At 42.1% G+C, this 15,559-nt stretch overlaps 1 protein-coding gene across 2 annotated transcripts in view; it reads right to left on the bottom strand.

Moving 5' to 3' along the window:
• gosr1 (golgi SNAP receptor complex member 1) overlaps positions 1–4,697 on the bottom strand; it is a 35,628-nt gene extending 30,931 nt beyond the window's left edge. The window contains exons 1-6 of one of the 2 annotated variants that reach the window (XM_042063596.1): positions 4,569–4,697; positions 3,333–3,444; positions 3,081–3,168; positions 2,861–2,968; positions 2,385–2,476; positions 2,144–2,170 (exon numbers count right to left, since the gene is read on the bottom strand). In XM_042063596.1, the coding sequence (XP_041919530.1) occupies positions 2,144–2,170; positions 2,385–2,476; positions 2,861–2,968; positions 3,081–3,168; positions 3,333–3,444; positions 4,569–4,599 (458 nt within the window). In that variant the 5' untranslated portion in view covers positions 4,600–4,697. The remainder of the gene's footprint in view (positions 1–2,143; positions 2,171–2,384; positions 2,477–2,860; positions 2,969–3,080; positions 3,169–3,332; positions 3,445–4,568) is intronic. The other variant, XM_042063597.1, reaches the window with a different exon arrangement.
• Positions 4,698–15,559: the final 10,862 nt, after the last annotated feature.

The following is a 15,559-nucleotide window of genomic DNA, read 5'->3' as shown; positions in this document are numbered from 1 at the left end:
ATCCTTGTGGAATATTGGTAGCCTATAATACAAACTACAGGATAAGAGCTGAAATGTTGTCTTATTTATCCAATTTTCTACCACCACAAAAAAGGTGGGCCGGTCTTGGCCCTAAAACTCCCGGGCTGAAAAGTGGCCCCACTCCGGCCCTGACGCACATTCATTTCTGTTTTTTTTTTTTTCTGTGCCGGGAGCAACAACAGTAACAAACCCACAGGAAAGGACTCTCTGAAGTCATCTAAAATTTTACGAAGTAACGGCTTAAAAATAGTAAACTTCTTAATCTGACACTGAAGGTTTTATTTTGATGCAAAATGTTGTTTGTATGCTTATCACTCGAGACAAAGGATATGTTGGGTTAAACAAGGCAACTTGTTTATATTTAATGAAAGAATAATAAAAAAAATCGGACAAAGCAATGCACAACTGCTCTGTAACATGCGTCCTCTTGGTCAACTAATAAATATTCAAATCCAACATGCATATCTCAGTAGGCACAGACTGAACTGAACTCTTTACCACCAAATCAGAAGACCTCACAAAATTGCATTTACTTTCCAAATACAATTTTGGTCCCAATTTCAAATTTCTGCCAAAACAAGACTTACAGGTGTGCTCACGGACCAATAGACCTGTAAGGGTCTATTAAGGGTCATTATCAGCATGCATGCCCAAATATTTATAATATAAACAGTCTTCAACACCAGAGGCCCTAAGAGGTCCTGTTTGTCCACATCCTAAATGGATTGCAGTTGGTAAAGTGTGCGTAAAGGTGGTGCCTGGATTATACTGTGCTCTCTTAACAGCGGGCCATATGGGAGACGGGCATGGCAACTTTGCTGAAGACAAAGAATGTGTTCAGGCAAGCTTTTGGAACCAGTCCAAACAACTGCCACAAAGATGTTTACAGTTACTAAGGAGGAAAAGTATGCAGCTCCAGCAAGCAGTGAGGATATACGCAGGGGGAAAATGCTGTGATTTACGATAACAGTGTGTAGGGCGGTTTTGATTTGCGGTGATCAAACATAAAAAAAGAAAGGAAAATAAGTAATTATTCACAGACACCAGTGCAGATTTCTGCTAAAATGCTCCAGCGATGTGATTTGGGATCAATAAGTCATTAACAGAGCAGCCATGGCCTTGTGCCATCTCCTGATTTTAAATTCCTTTCTGGGAGAGGTTTAGGGTGTTCTTATCTCTTTCTCACACACACTCACACACACCCACATACACACCAGATAAAGAATATTCACTTTTCTAAAATAATTTTCACTTCTTTCTGATTACTGGATTACAGCAGATAACACACATATTCCTGCACACAAAGCAACCGCTGTGCCCAAAGCAGAAGAGGTCTCTCACTATCAAGTGGTGCAGACTTAATACTGCATAACATTCTTCAGAAAGCACATTAGGCTATAGGCTGGCACTGAATGCATAACTCAATCCACTATCTTAAAGTGTGACAGCTCAGCCAGACCCCACTATTGTCTGGTTTGGCGTCATGCTCTGTCCTGCACCTTTGATTAATACAAGGACTGTATCCTGTAATCAGCTCAAGAGGTTATTGTGAGCAATTGTGAAAGTTCTCAGGTGAGTGGACTCTGACTGGAGCCTTATATTTTCCCTACGGCCCAGTCAGTGAGATAAGTGTTGATGAGTGAATATCAATGAGCATCAATAAGGACAGAGCCCATTTCTAACATCACGGACCCACAGATCATCTAACACAACAAGGAGCACAGTAGCCTCGTTTACATGCACACTGTTCTCCCAGTCGGATTGAAATTATTCTGCTTGAAGGCGTCGGACCAACTGTTCACACGGCTAAATAATAATCTAATCCAATTAGGTGTTTATACATGAACACATTTAATCGGAATAGCCATGAGACATGCAAATATTTAATTCTGTTTGGCGAGGGGTTCAAAAGTGGCTCAAAATACAAATCTATCATCCTGTCCAGCATCGCTATGAAGCATTCCATTCATACTGAAAGTAAGGAAGAGAGGCAAGCCCAAGAAACTGACTTTTTGGTGTCGCCAGCTGTCTCAGAAAATATATTAAAAAAATAAATTAAAATATAATAATTGGTTGTGTGGATATGTTAAGATAAGCACAGGGGTGGGGTGAGGGTACTTACTGAGATATCTTTGTTGACATCTTGACACTAAGTAAAGTTAACACAATACAACAAAAATACAATGAATCCATGGTGTCAATGGCCAGGTTTAACCATGAGAATGGTTCAAAAATTCTTGCTGACCAACACAAACAGACAGAACACGTCAAGATTCAGGGTACCTCATCTGTATAAACTGCTTGTGCTCATGCCAACACTGCAAGGTGATATCCACATAATTGAGATAATCTCAGATACTCACTCTATGTCTTTTCTGACAGATCCCAATAGATCCTCCCTTTCTCTGATCGCCAGAAAGTTAGATTTAGTCTTGTGGTATTCATGAGTGTAATCCTAGAAAATGCAAAACAGAGTCAGAATGTGTGAAACCATGACCATAGAAAACACAGACTACTGCTTATTACCAAGGACAACAGTCAGTGTTTGAAACAACGTATGAAAACCTCCAATTGGCCACATTTTTTAATGCCATGAGTGACCATGTTCCGAACTAACAACTGTTAATTTCTATTCTTCACAAAGCACCGTCAAACTTTCAGTCTAGCCCTGAATACCTCTCTTTATTTTGTGAACCTTGATATTGAACATTACTATTGAACATTACTCTAGTTCAGTTTTGTTGGAACAACATGGATGAATCGATGCTGTGCTCAGATGGAGCCAGCTGTTTTCCAGAGGCAGCCAGAGAAGGGGCCTCTGGAAAGGTGTCCTCCTTACCTGCAGGATGTCTCTGTGTCGCTGGAGCGTATGCATCAGAGCAGCATTGTGAGACGTGACGCCTGGCGTGCTGCTGTACTCTGCCATCTTGTCATTTACGCCTGTTAGCTGAGAGAGAGACAGAGAGAGAAAGGGAAAAGAAACAGACATGTAATAAATGCTGGCAGCACATAGGTACCAATGGCTAAAGCCATGGGAAGATAGGATGCTGGAATCTTACTTTAGCCAGAAGCTGCTCAATCTCTACAGACATGGCCTCAAACATCCTGTCCTGGGTGGAGTTGTTCAGGAGTGGAGTTGTGTCAGAGCTTAATGTGTGGAGAGAAAGGTCGTGAATCAATTTTGACAAATGAAGAAAAATCAAATTCTTGTTTAAAGCATAGAGAGCAGGCTCATGACTATGAAAATAAAGTCTTCCACAGAACCTGATTGGCTGTAGTCTCTCTTACTGAGAGAATGGAAACAAGCCTACCTGTCTCCTCGCCGCCCATCCCTGGAGCTGCTATAACTGGTGCACAACTTACTGAAGGAAACCAGTTTTAGATCAAGCTCATTCTCCAGCTGACGGGCCTGCTTTCGCAGATCTGAAACACAGCATATTATCTGATCACAAATGATACACAATTTACCAGTGATATGAAATATACACAGATGGAACACATTCTAATCATCTTAGATTATGCTGTTATGCAATTTAGTTATTGTGACAAAACGAGAATATTATCAGGACATTGTCTTTTACTCAGGGGAACAACAGTTTAAATCTGGATATGAAACTTTTGTTAGAAACCAAAGACTTGTGTTCGTTACAATAACTTTATGACTTAGATATGTTGTGTGTGTCAAGGTAAGGGAGGCCTGGAGGTAACGTTACAGTGACAATCATAGATAGATAGATAGATTCTAGATATGGTGACAATCTTGATGACATCAATAAACGATGCCAGGAGAGCAGCAGACATCATGCAAGAAAGACATCCTTCTGACCAAGACAGAACGACGTTACCACCTAGCCTTATTGTCTTTAAATAACTCTATCTGAAAACATTAACTTCTCACTTAACTTGACACATCCTCGACGGCACATTTGCTTGCTACTAGCAAATTGATTGCGTAACGTTATCTGAATTACTTAGCTAGGATAGCTAACGTTAGCCAACTTGACAGCGGCTTCAAAACATTCATAACCAACGTCACAAGATTACTTTCAGAAACACTTCATTAGGTTCGACATAACATAAATAATACACAACATTCACAACTGTTGAAGACGTGGCGAATATGATGAGATGAGCTGTCAAATAATTTCATAAAACACCTGTATCACATGACTACTTTCGCTTACGTTAGCTTCTCATATCCAAACTGGACAAAGCTAGATGACATTAGCTAACATTACATTGGTCCGGCTGTTGCTAACTGAGCCAATGCTAGCTTTCTAGTCTCCAGCGTCGGGAAAGTTAGCTGGTAGCCTAGAGTCATCTAGCTTTTGCGTGCCTTAAAAGCTTGATAGCTCGCTGGCTAACTAGCTACCTACCTAGCTAGCATTCGACTGAAATTAAGCGACAGGCTGGAGTTACATTTTGTTCGCTCAAAAAAGCAAATTTCCACATATAACCACAACCAAGAGAGGTATTATGAACTAAAATGGCTCTTCACATCATTATTTTATCCGTCGCAATGAAGTGAAATCGCTTTGCCACCTCACCTTCCCAGTAATTGCTGTTCCCTCCTGCCATCTTTGTTATTCAACGTCATCAGCAGCGTGGAACCTAACACGGAACAAAAGGTTAGGATACAACATATCGTCAGACTGCTGCTGCACAGTAGGCTACCCTCTTGTGTTTGGGAAGACATTTTCAACAAGATGGCAAGAAATTCCGAAAATAGTCAAAAGTATTGGATGTCTGCCATTACAACCACAGGAACTTCAATGACATTCTAAATAAATTGATATATGGAGTTGTTCCCTCCCCTTGCAGATATACAGCTTCCACTTATTTGGGAATATCCACAAGATTTTATCAGTGTCTGTGGAAATCTTTGCCCATTTATTCACAAGAATAGGCAATTTGTGAGGTCAGGCACTGGTGATGACAAGAAAGTCTGGCTCGCAATCTCAACCCAGAGATGTTTGCATAGAGAAAGCTGCTCTCTGTGGGCCAGCAAGTTATATGAAGCTTCCACACCAAACTCGCCCAACAATGTCTTTATGTGCCTTGCTTTGCGCACTGCCATTAAAAAAGGGCTTCCCCTAATTGTTCCCAATAAATTGGAAGTAGCCTATATAATTGACTTAATTGGCATATGAATGTCTTGGTGTAGGCCTAAGATTTCCTTTTACTGACCCAAGCCCAACTCCTGTTTGGAAGAACTTGACTGGCTTGCAGAGGACAGTGCTCTCTACATCACCAAACACCTTTGGGATGAACAGACAACAGGCCTTCTTGTCCAGCATGACCTCACAGATACTCTTCTGAATCAATGGACACTCTAAAATCTTGTTGAGTGAAGCTGTTATAGGCTGTAAAGGGGGGTATCAACTCTATATTAATACCTATTCATTCAGACCACATTGCGTCACTGTTCTTTCACGCACCATACTTGTGCCCACCGGTCACAGGCATAGACAGTAAAAGAAATGCACTGTGCTCACTCCACTGTTATATTATACAAAATCAGGCACAAATATGCAGCTGGCATTTATGAATGGATTTGGAATGGAATGTTATCAACGTTACTATGGGTGTAATGGCAGGCATCCTACTTTTGTCTATATAGTGTATGTGTAGCTGCTTCCATTCATTTTTCCTGTTCAACAACACCATGGTGCTGTGTTGATCAATGAGTCACCATTGTCCATGGACTTATTAATGATGTCTTTGTTTGTGTGTACGTGAAGCACTTTGAGTAGCCACTGTGCTGAAAATGTACAATGTACATTTTTACCTTTCCTTCTCTTCATAGGCTACATGGCACTCTAGACAGCAAAATACAGGTAAGGTTAACTCGCCTGACTCTAGTAACCTAGGTTATGTTGTCCTTGATTTTGTGATCTTGCAATTTTGGAAATCTGCAACCTCAAGGATTTCCCCACCACTGAAAATTACTGCAATATTTCTGCAGTAAACATAATGGTACTTCTGCATCATTTGTGATTGAAGAATAAAACTCAAAAACTGAAAATTCAGTTACTTTTGGCCACACCAATGGAATTATTGTGTTTATGTTTATGTAATTTAGCAGATGGTTTTGTCCAAAGCGACATACAAATATAACTATATGTAGCGCCCTCAATTCAATGTGAGTGATTTAAAAAGAAAGATAACAGGTATGTGGTGTTAGTTCAAGAGTTTGGGTTGTATTTAGTTGTTCACTACATCAGCCGCGTCAGTAGGTGGCAGCAGAGTGCTGTGGAATCAGTCTGTATTCACGAAAATCTCAGCAGGGAAGTAGAGTAACTGCGTTCTTTGTTGAAGCAAGCATGAATGTTTGTTGTGTCATCCTACTGAGTGTATTTTGTATGTTTCTACAGAAACAAAGATTCATTAAATATGTGGCAACAAGACCATTGAGCCTTTGAGTCTTTGAGTCCGCAACATATTTTGGCGAGCCAGCCAGGAGAAGCTGTGTGAACGCCGTCGACGTCCAGCTTCAAAACAAGAGACGAACCTAGAAGGAGAAATAGAGAGAAAGATGGAGGAGTTACAGGATGAAGTGAGTCAAGCATTGCCTACACTTGGGAAGACAGACCTTGTGTGTCAGCAACTAAAGTGCAAGGAGCCAGCAACAGGAGGATTCCAGAGTCTGTCAAGGCGTAACCTCATTAGGCTAGCAGAGAACACTTTAGAGAACACTGAACAGGAGGACGACCCTGAGTTGTTTCTGCAATATCTGAAAGATCTCCTGTCCTTCATTGAGCCTCTTAAAACTAAGGTTGGAGTAGATCCAGTTCCATCACCTAAAGAAAATGCTGAGCTTGAACTATTAAAACAGAAATATGCTCAACTTCAAAAAGAACAGGCTGAGGCACTTCGACTGTTAGAGGAGGAGATTGGTGCAGCAGGAGACAGAGTAAAGGCCATTACCACTCGTGAGGAAAAAACATCAAATAAAGTTCCTGAGGTGACCCTGAGAAGGGAGTTCCGGATCTCTGGACAGATTGGGGAGGCAGGACAGAGGGACAAATTGTCTTACACCAGTCCCATGAACCAGGTAGAGACAGGACAAAGAAAAGGTCATTCTGAGGTAGAAATGATCGAAGCTGTCATTCGAGCCGTCAGTCCAGGGCTACCTCTCAGAGATTTGTTGGAAGTTAAGAGAGGTCTCACACCTCCCACCTTAAAGACCATATTACGTGGTCACTTTAAAGTAGACTCATCCTCTGATCTCCTGCATAGGCTAATGACACTGTCACAGGACTCAAAAGAGTCAGCACAGAATTTCCTTTTTCGAGCCATCGAGCTTAGAGAGAAACTGTACAAGCTGGGTGAGGAGGATGAAGGGGAAAAGTTGAGCTCAGATCTGATCCAGAGACGATTCCTACGGTCATTGGAGACTGGACTGATTAGATGCAGTGAAGTTTCAACTCAAGCCCTACCTATGTGATAGGTAACAGATGATGTACTGATAGAGCGTGTCAATGAGGCTGCTAATTTAGAACAGGAAAGGCAGCAAAAGTTGAAAAAGACAGTACTGCCCCGACCCACCAGAATAAGCGATGTTCAATTTGAGCTGCCATCAACCCTTCCTCAGTCTGTGTTGAGTGGCAAGGCAGAGGTACAACATGCTGCAGTAGACATAGTGGGTAAAGTAGAGGTCTTCAACAAGAAATGTCAGGCACGTTGCACAGGCCAAGACACAGGCTCAAGTAAGCAAATAGAGGACCTCAGAGCTGAAATAATGGAGATGAAAAAGGTGGTTCTAGAGACAGTGGGGGCAAGTAGAGAACAGTTATCACCAGCTACATCCATGAACACCTTCCGTAACAGGCCATCTAGATGCAGAGCCTGTCAAGAGTCACAGATGGGTGAGTCATGTAACCACTGCTTCAGATGCGGTCAGGAGGGACACCTCTCCCGAGGCTGCAGACAGAAGAGAGAACAGGGAAATGGGAGGGGGCTGCAAGGTCGGGACCGCCAGTAGCCCCACATCAACGGTCTCCATGCAGTAATGCCAACAAGCCGACAACTCCAAGAGACAACCAGCCTACTGACAGAACTTACCATGATCACCCTACCCATGTTTTATCCTCTAGAGCAACCTCCACAGTGGAAAGCAGTCCTGTAAGCTATCTCCCCCCTCAGCGCAAGGCCAAGCTGTTAAATCTGATCGGTGAGAGATGTCTGATACAATGCCTATTAGATGATGTGGCTGTGGAGGCACTTTGGGACACCGGTGCACAAGCCAGTCTCATCAATGAGGAATGGAGAAAGACGCACCTACCCCATAGTGCAGTGCGCCCCATTGAAGAGTTGTTAGGCCCAGGTACTTTGATTGGCCTTGCGGCAAACCAAACAGAAATACCCTTTTTAGGCTGGATAGAGGTGGAATTCAAGTTAGCTCAAAGTCTAAATTCATCAGAACCACTATTAGCCCCCATGTTAGTCTCAAGTGACCCAAATGTTGCCGAACAGCCCATAATTGGGTTCAATTTCATTCAAGCCATAATAAGTGAGAGGGAGGGAAGACAGTCAATGCCACAAGTGATCCAAAGACTATGTCAGGCTTTCTCTGTCACTTGTAGGACAGCAAAGTTAATGATGAAGCTTATGAAGGCTGATTCAGATTGTGAAATCGTAACAGTTCAATCTAGAAAGAAGATAATTCGTCTGGCAGCAGAAAAGGTGACCACTGTGCATGTAAGAGCTTGTACTGGAATACAGTTCAAAGGTCAAAGCCTGTTGTTTGTCCCCTGTGACCTCCTTGACCTACCTGAGGGCGTAACTGCAAAAGAAGGTTTGGTTACAGTGACAGGAAAGTCCATGTATGTGCCTGTTCCAATGATGAACACTAACAAATATGACATCACATTGAATCCACGTACAGTCCTTGGTCACCTGCAAACAATAAAAACAGCATACGCCGTCAAGTCAAACATGTCAAGTCCTCCCCAACCAGAGAATGAATATAGGCCTCCAATCAACACAAATTGAACCACAGACAAGGGAATGAAAGGCAAACCAAGCCAGTGGGATCCACCGGTTAACCTGGACCACCTAGACAAGTCTCAACAAGAGAGGGTAAGACAGTTACTGCGAGAAGAGTGTCATGCTTTTGCATTTGATGATGATGACATTGGCTTTATCCCATCCTTGAAATTACACATCACACTTCATGACACCACTCCTGTTAAGAAAACATACATGTCTGTGCCTAAACCGCTACATCAAGAAGTAAAAGAATACATTCAAGACCTGCTAAACCGTGGCTGGATTACCCAGTCAAGATCACCTTATGCCTCGCCAATTGTTTGTGTCAGAAAGAAAGATGGCAGTCTGAGGCTATGTTGTGATTATAGAGAGTTAAATAGAAAATCAGTCCCTGATAGTCATCCAATTCCCAGAATACAAGACATGCTGGACACTCTTAGTGGTAGCTCTTGGTTCTCGGTCCTAGACCAGGGTAAGGCCTACCATCAAGGCTCCCTAGATTAGCAAAGCCAGCCCTTGACAGCCTTTATAACACCTTGGGGTTTATATCATTGGATCCGTATCCCATTTGGGCTTAGCTCAGCTCCAGCTGAGTTCCAAAGAAATATGGAAGAGTGTCTGATTGGCCTCAGAGATGTTATGTGTCAGCCGTACCTGGACGATAACCTTGTACACAGCTCCAGTTTTGAAGGACACCTCCAGTGCATCCGAACAGTGTTACAGCGATATCAGAAACATGGTGTCCAATTGAGTCCACGCAAGTGTGAAGTGTTTAAAAGGAAGGTGCGCTTTCTGGGACGTATGGTCTCGGGTGATGGATATACTATGGACCCTGCTGAAATAGCCCCGGTACTCGCCTTAAAAGAAAAGACCCCTGCAACTGTGGGAGATTTGAGAAAATTGCTTGGATTCCTCTCCTACTACAGAGCATACATACCCAACTTTTCCAGATTGGCCAAACCTCTGTATGAACTGCTGTCATCCTCTACTGTCAAGCTGGCGTCTGTCGGGAAAGCAAAAGACAAGAGAGGAGTGAATACAAAAAGCAAAGGTAACCTGTCACCAAACTGTCCCATCACCTGGACACCAAGCCATCAAGATAGACTGAACTCTCTCATTGACAAGTTAACTGTCCCACCTATCTTAAGCTACCCAGATCTCACTGAACCCTTTACACTTCACTGTGATGCATCACAAGAAGGGCTGGGAGCAGTCCTATATCAAAGGCAGAAGGGGATAATGGTTGTTATAGGATATGGTTCACGAACACTGACACCACCTGAAAAGAATTATCATATGCATTCAGGTAAATTAGAATTCTTAGCACTCAAATGGGCAGTCTGTGAGAGGTTTCGGGACTATTTATATCATGCACCACATTTCACCATCTATACAGACTAATAATCCTTTGACCTACGTCCTCTCTACCGCTAAACTGAATGCCACGGGCCACCGCTGGGTTGCTCAGCTTGCAGACTTTAATTTCTCCATAAAGTACCGCTCAGGCAAGAATAATGGTGACGCCGATGGTCTCTCTAGAATGCCGTTAGACATAAACAGTTTCATGCAGCAGTGTACAGAAGAGATCAGTCAAGAAGCCATTAGTGCATCTGTTGATGGAGTGTCAGTGCAGAAAGAGATGCATCCCACCTGGGCCAGTACGGTTGATATCAAAGTCTTAAGTTTACTGGCCGATACACCTTGACAGACTGTGAGCCTTTAACAACTAGACACATTTTGGAGAGTCAAGAAAGAGATCCTGCTATCGGGCCATTCATGAGATTTAAGAGAATTAACCAGCCCCCACCAGCCAGATCACTGAGCTCAGAGCATCCAGATGTTAGGGCACTTCTTCGTCAGTGGAATAAACTGTATCTCAGCCCAGAGGGTGTGCTTTACAGAAGATCGGTAAATAGAACTCAGCTGATCCTCCCCAAAGAGTATTATCAGACTGTTTTCTTAGAGCTACATAAGGAAATGGGACATCCAGGCGGACTTTGGAGCAATGGACTTTCTGCATTTAGAAACATGTAAACACGGCTATGAATACATACTAGTGGTTATGGACCACTACACACGGTTTGCGCAGGCTTATGCCACGAAAAATAAGTCAGCTAAAACTGTTGTGGAAAAGGTCTTCAATGACTTTGCCCTTCGCTTTGGGTTTCCAGAGAAAATACACCATGATATGGGGAGAGAATTTGAAAATCGGTTGATGGCTCAGCTTGAGAGATGTTGCGGGGTGCGAGGCTCTCATACAACCTGTTACTACCCACAAGGAAACGGACAGGTAGAACGCTTCAATAGAACCTTATTGTCCATGCTCCGTACTTTGACTGACACAGAAAAAGCTGACTGGAAGAACTCGCTAGAGAAAATGGTGCATGCGTATAACTGCACACGCAGTGAGGCTACAGGATTTTCCCCATATTACTTGCTCTTTGGTCGCTCTCCAAGATTGCCAATTGATATCCTGTTCAATATGCCATTAACGGAGAAGCAAGAGAGTTACTCAGAATATGTGCAGAACTGGCAGGCCAGAATGCATCAGGCATACGAGATTGCGTCAAGAACAGCTACTAAAGAAGCTTCAAGAGGGAAGTTGTGCTATGATAGGAAAATCAATGGGACTGATCTGCAACAAGGTGGAAGGGTCCTAGTCCGAAATTTGTCTGAGCGAGGAGGCCCAGGAAAGCTTAGGTCCTACTGGGAGGACAAAGTTCATCGGGTAGTGACAAGGAGAGGTAGTGGCAGCCCTGTCTATGAAGTCACGCCGGAAGGAGGTGGAAGGACAAGGGTGCTCCACAGAAACTTGCTCCTCCCATGCGACAGCTTGCCACTCAATGGATCAGAGCCTGACAGACAGAATATGGGCAGACGACAACAGGCAGACTCCAGAAACACAAGAGCAGGTTCAATGAGGAAGATTAGCAGAAAACAAAAAGAATCAGCTGAACACTCTGACAGTGAAAGTGATGAGGAGCGTGAGTATGTCTGTAGGTTTCCCCGCAACACACATCAGGCCGAAGAAAATAATGCTCTGAACCCATATGCACAGCCCTTTGTTCCTGATCAAGATAACGCAGTGGAACTGAGGGACCATGAGGCGGGTGACCCTGACCTGCCAGACTTGGAGGAACTGGACGTACAGGAGGAAGAGGTTCAAATTCCGGGTGAGACTGATCAACCAGGGTCAGCACAAGCATCAGATGATGAACCTGATCTGCAACCTGTGAGTACCTACCCACAGAGAGAACGACGTCGACCAAGGATACTCACCTATGAAAAGCTAGGTAAACCATCTGTGGTGGAAGCAGGTATGAACAATCTGCAGATGAACTATAACCTTCCACCAGTTCACAGACTGTGGCACCCTTGGACAGTGATGGACATTGAAGTACAAGGGTAACCAAAAACACACACAAAAAAAAAAGAATTAAGGAAAAAAAAAATCCTGAGATGTGTGAACTGTTAATGAAAGAGAATGTCTGAATTACATAATGTTGCATGTTACATAGAATGGGTTTTGTTCATGTTAATGATGTGGTAACTTAGAGTGAGCTGAAAAAAAAGATATAGGCCTACAGGCTGGTCCCATTGAAATAAGTGTAATCCATTCTTTGAAATAGGTAAACTGAAGGAGAAAGTAGCAAACTATCGGTATTGTTTGTGACTGTATAGGGGGTCTTGTTACAGTGAGTGTTGATGGAAACAGGGTTATTATTTGAACATAAAAAGGGAAAATGTGTTATGCCAATTCTACCAGTATTTTATGAATGCTTTAATTATAAGTTAACAAAGAATACTTTAGGGAAAGTGTAAGAAATATACTGTTGGATAACAAAAGTTAAATGTGGATAAAAGGGTAATTACTTAGTAAGTAACGAAATGTTAAAGACATTTTAATTTGAGGGGGAGAGTGTAGCGCCCTCAATTCAATGTGAGTGATTTAAAAAGAAAGATAACAGGTATGTGGTGTTAGTTCAAGAGTTTGGGTTGTATTTAGTTGTTCACTACATCAGCCGCGTCAGTAGGTGGCAGCAGAGCGCTGTGGAATCAGTCTGTATTCACGAAAATCTCAGCAGGGAAGTACAGTAACTGCGTTCTTTGTTGAAGCAAGCGTGAATGTTCGTTGTGTCATCCTACTGAGTGTATTTTGTATGTTTCTACAGAAACAAAGATTCATTAAATATGTGGCATCAAGACCATTGAGCCCGCTACATATACGATAGTTAAAATAGACAATGAACAGTTATAAAAAAAGTTAGTAGAATTACAATTGAGTCAGGATAGTAATGATAACAATGTCAATACATCAATAATGTAAAATACCATAAATATACAAACCATAACTCATAAGAACCACTTAATTAATTACTTAATTAAGTGTAAGCTGAACAGATACATCTTTAGACCCCTCTTATGACCTAAAACTATCGCAGGAACGCAGAGCACTGGGTAACTCAATCCACCAACAAGAAACCACTGATGATTATGGAATGCTGCAGGCCCTGTTCCTTTAAGGAACAACATAATGCCACCAGACCTGATTTACAGTAGTCACCAAAGGAGATTTATAATGGTAGGAGGATTTTTTTTCTCCAAAGTATCTTGAAATAGGTCTAGGTGTGTCAGGGGACTTGAATAGTTCTCTAAGAGTGGGGCTTATAAAACACTAGATAAACCCTTCAACACTTGCACTTGTGGGGTTCATAAGAGAAGGAAGCAAACAGGATGGGTCTGGTTTGAGTTTTATTTCACCTGCATGTTTGAATATCATCACAATACAAACATAGAGATGACAGATTTTATTTGCTCTCTTGTGTAGATTCGTTTTTTAGATAAATTGCACTTGTTTTTTGTCATTCACACACAATTGGCAACATGTCATTATCTACAATCAATTATTTTGATATAAAAAAGAAAGATATTATACATCAAAGCCCACACATACAACTATTACAAGTCATTTCAAAATGTACAATCCCACTCGTTTCAACATGACAGTCCATATTAATGCAGTATTTATTGAACAGAAACTTTCAGCGGTAGCAGTCCATCACTGAAAAGGAAAAATGACCTAAATTCTCTCAATCAATCAACCAACAGAATAACCCACTTTCTTTAAAGGGGCACCAGGCAAGCCTGATGCTTTTTCTCTACGAAACTTCCCCTCGCTCGGTCTGAAGCTCTTTTCCTTTTCTTTGCGGCTTCCGTCAAGGGTTTTCGCTGCTTCTTCGCCGGCTCTGCCATTATACACACGTTTGCAACAATCTCTAGCGTTTCGTTAGCCTGCCTCTGTGCTGTAAACTGATCCTGCTTCGGTCGGCGGGTAGGATACACCGAACTTGCAAGTGGGATATTCTTCCTACAGGCAGTAGGGCCGGGCAAGAGAGCCTTCATTCGCCCCGTAATGAGTCATTTAACCATATACCGACTTACGAAGATGATTAATTAACACGAAAACATTGCCTGGTGTCCCTTTAAGCAAGACACTTTGTTCTTGCAGAACAACTCTTTATCTCTCATTTATGAACTCTGGACATGAACCTGGGTCACAAACTTTGTTGCATAAAAACAGACAAATCCAATAGTCATCAGTTCAACATACAGAAATGTACAAGGGATGTCTGAACTTTTCCATTGCATACTAATTGTTGTGGCGGGAGGAGAAGGTTAATGTTGTTAAGCTGTTTAAGAAGTATAAGAAAACATTGGTACAACCACGTTACTCTGCTGAAGTGTTCCCATACATATTTAAATCATAGCTGATAAGCGGATATCCATACAATTCGAGATCTTGGATACTTTCACCTGTTTTGTTCTTAAAACAGCACACTGTCATTTTGTTTACTAAGAATTGGGTTTGTTGAGATGAAAATTCAGAGTAGTGGTTTCTATACTGAGATGTAGCAAGAGTGGATGAATGCCAAACATCCAATATTCGACTATCCTTCGTTGTAAAGAAATTGTCTTTCCACATAGGCATACACACACACACACTCATACTCACTTGCACATTTGAAAAGAGAAAAAAAACATAAGAAGGGTTCAGATGCAAAAGCCTCTAAATGCTACCTATGTCAAAAATGAGAAAGATTTTGAGTGAATGCTCTCCACACATAGTATACATTAATCAAATAATTTAACTTCAAAACCCACTAAATAACACTCTTCCTGGTCTGAAATATTGATTTCTAGGCAAAAACCTATAGGAACCGGATTTTAAATGCTCATTTAAAGGAAATGTGGTCAGACGGATTTAGAGGGTTTTGCATCTGAACTCTTCTAAATCATTCCAGGCAGGTCATACCCTCTTGTGTGCCTCCGTCTACAACATATATGCTGACAAGGGAAAATAGTTTTGAGAACAGAGCAGTCCGTCCATTTAGCCAATGGACGGGAAAAGTGCAACATAGCTTTCAGGACAGAATTGTGTCTTTACGCGCCTGTGTCAGCAGATGGAACCACTGACACAGCGTTCACCTCTCACAAGCTACAGATCACACACATCACTAGTGACGCTTAAGGATTCCTGTGGAAAATA

The sequence above is a fragment of the Alosa sapidissima genome, chromosome 15, assembly GCF_018492685.1.
Source record: "Alosa sapidissima isolate fAloSap1 chromosome 15, fAloSap1.pri, whole genome shotgun sequence".
Lineage (NCBI taxonomy): Eukaryota > Metazoa > Chordata > Actinopteri > Clupeiformes > Clupeidae > Alosa > Alosa sapidissima.
This window is presented reverse-complemented; position numbering and strand designations above follow the sequence as displayed.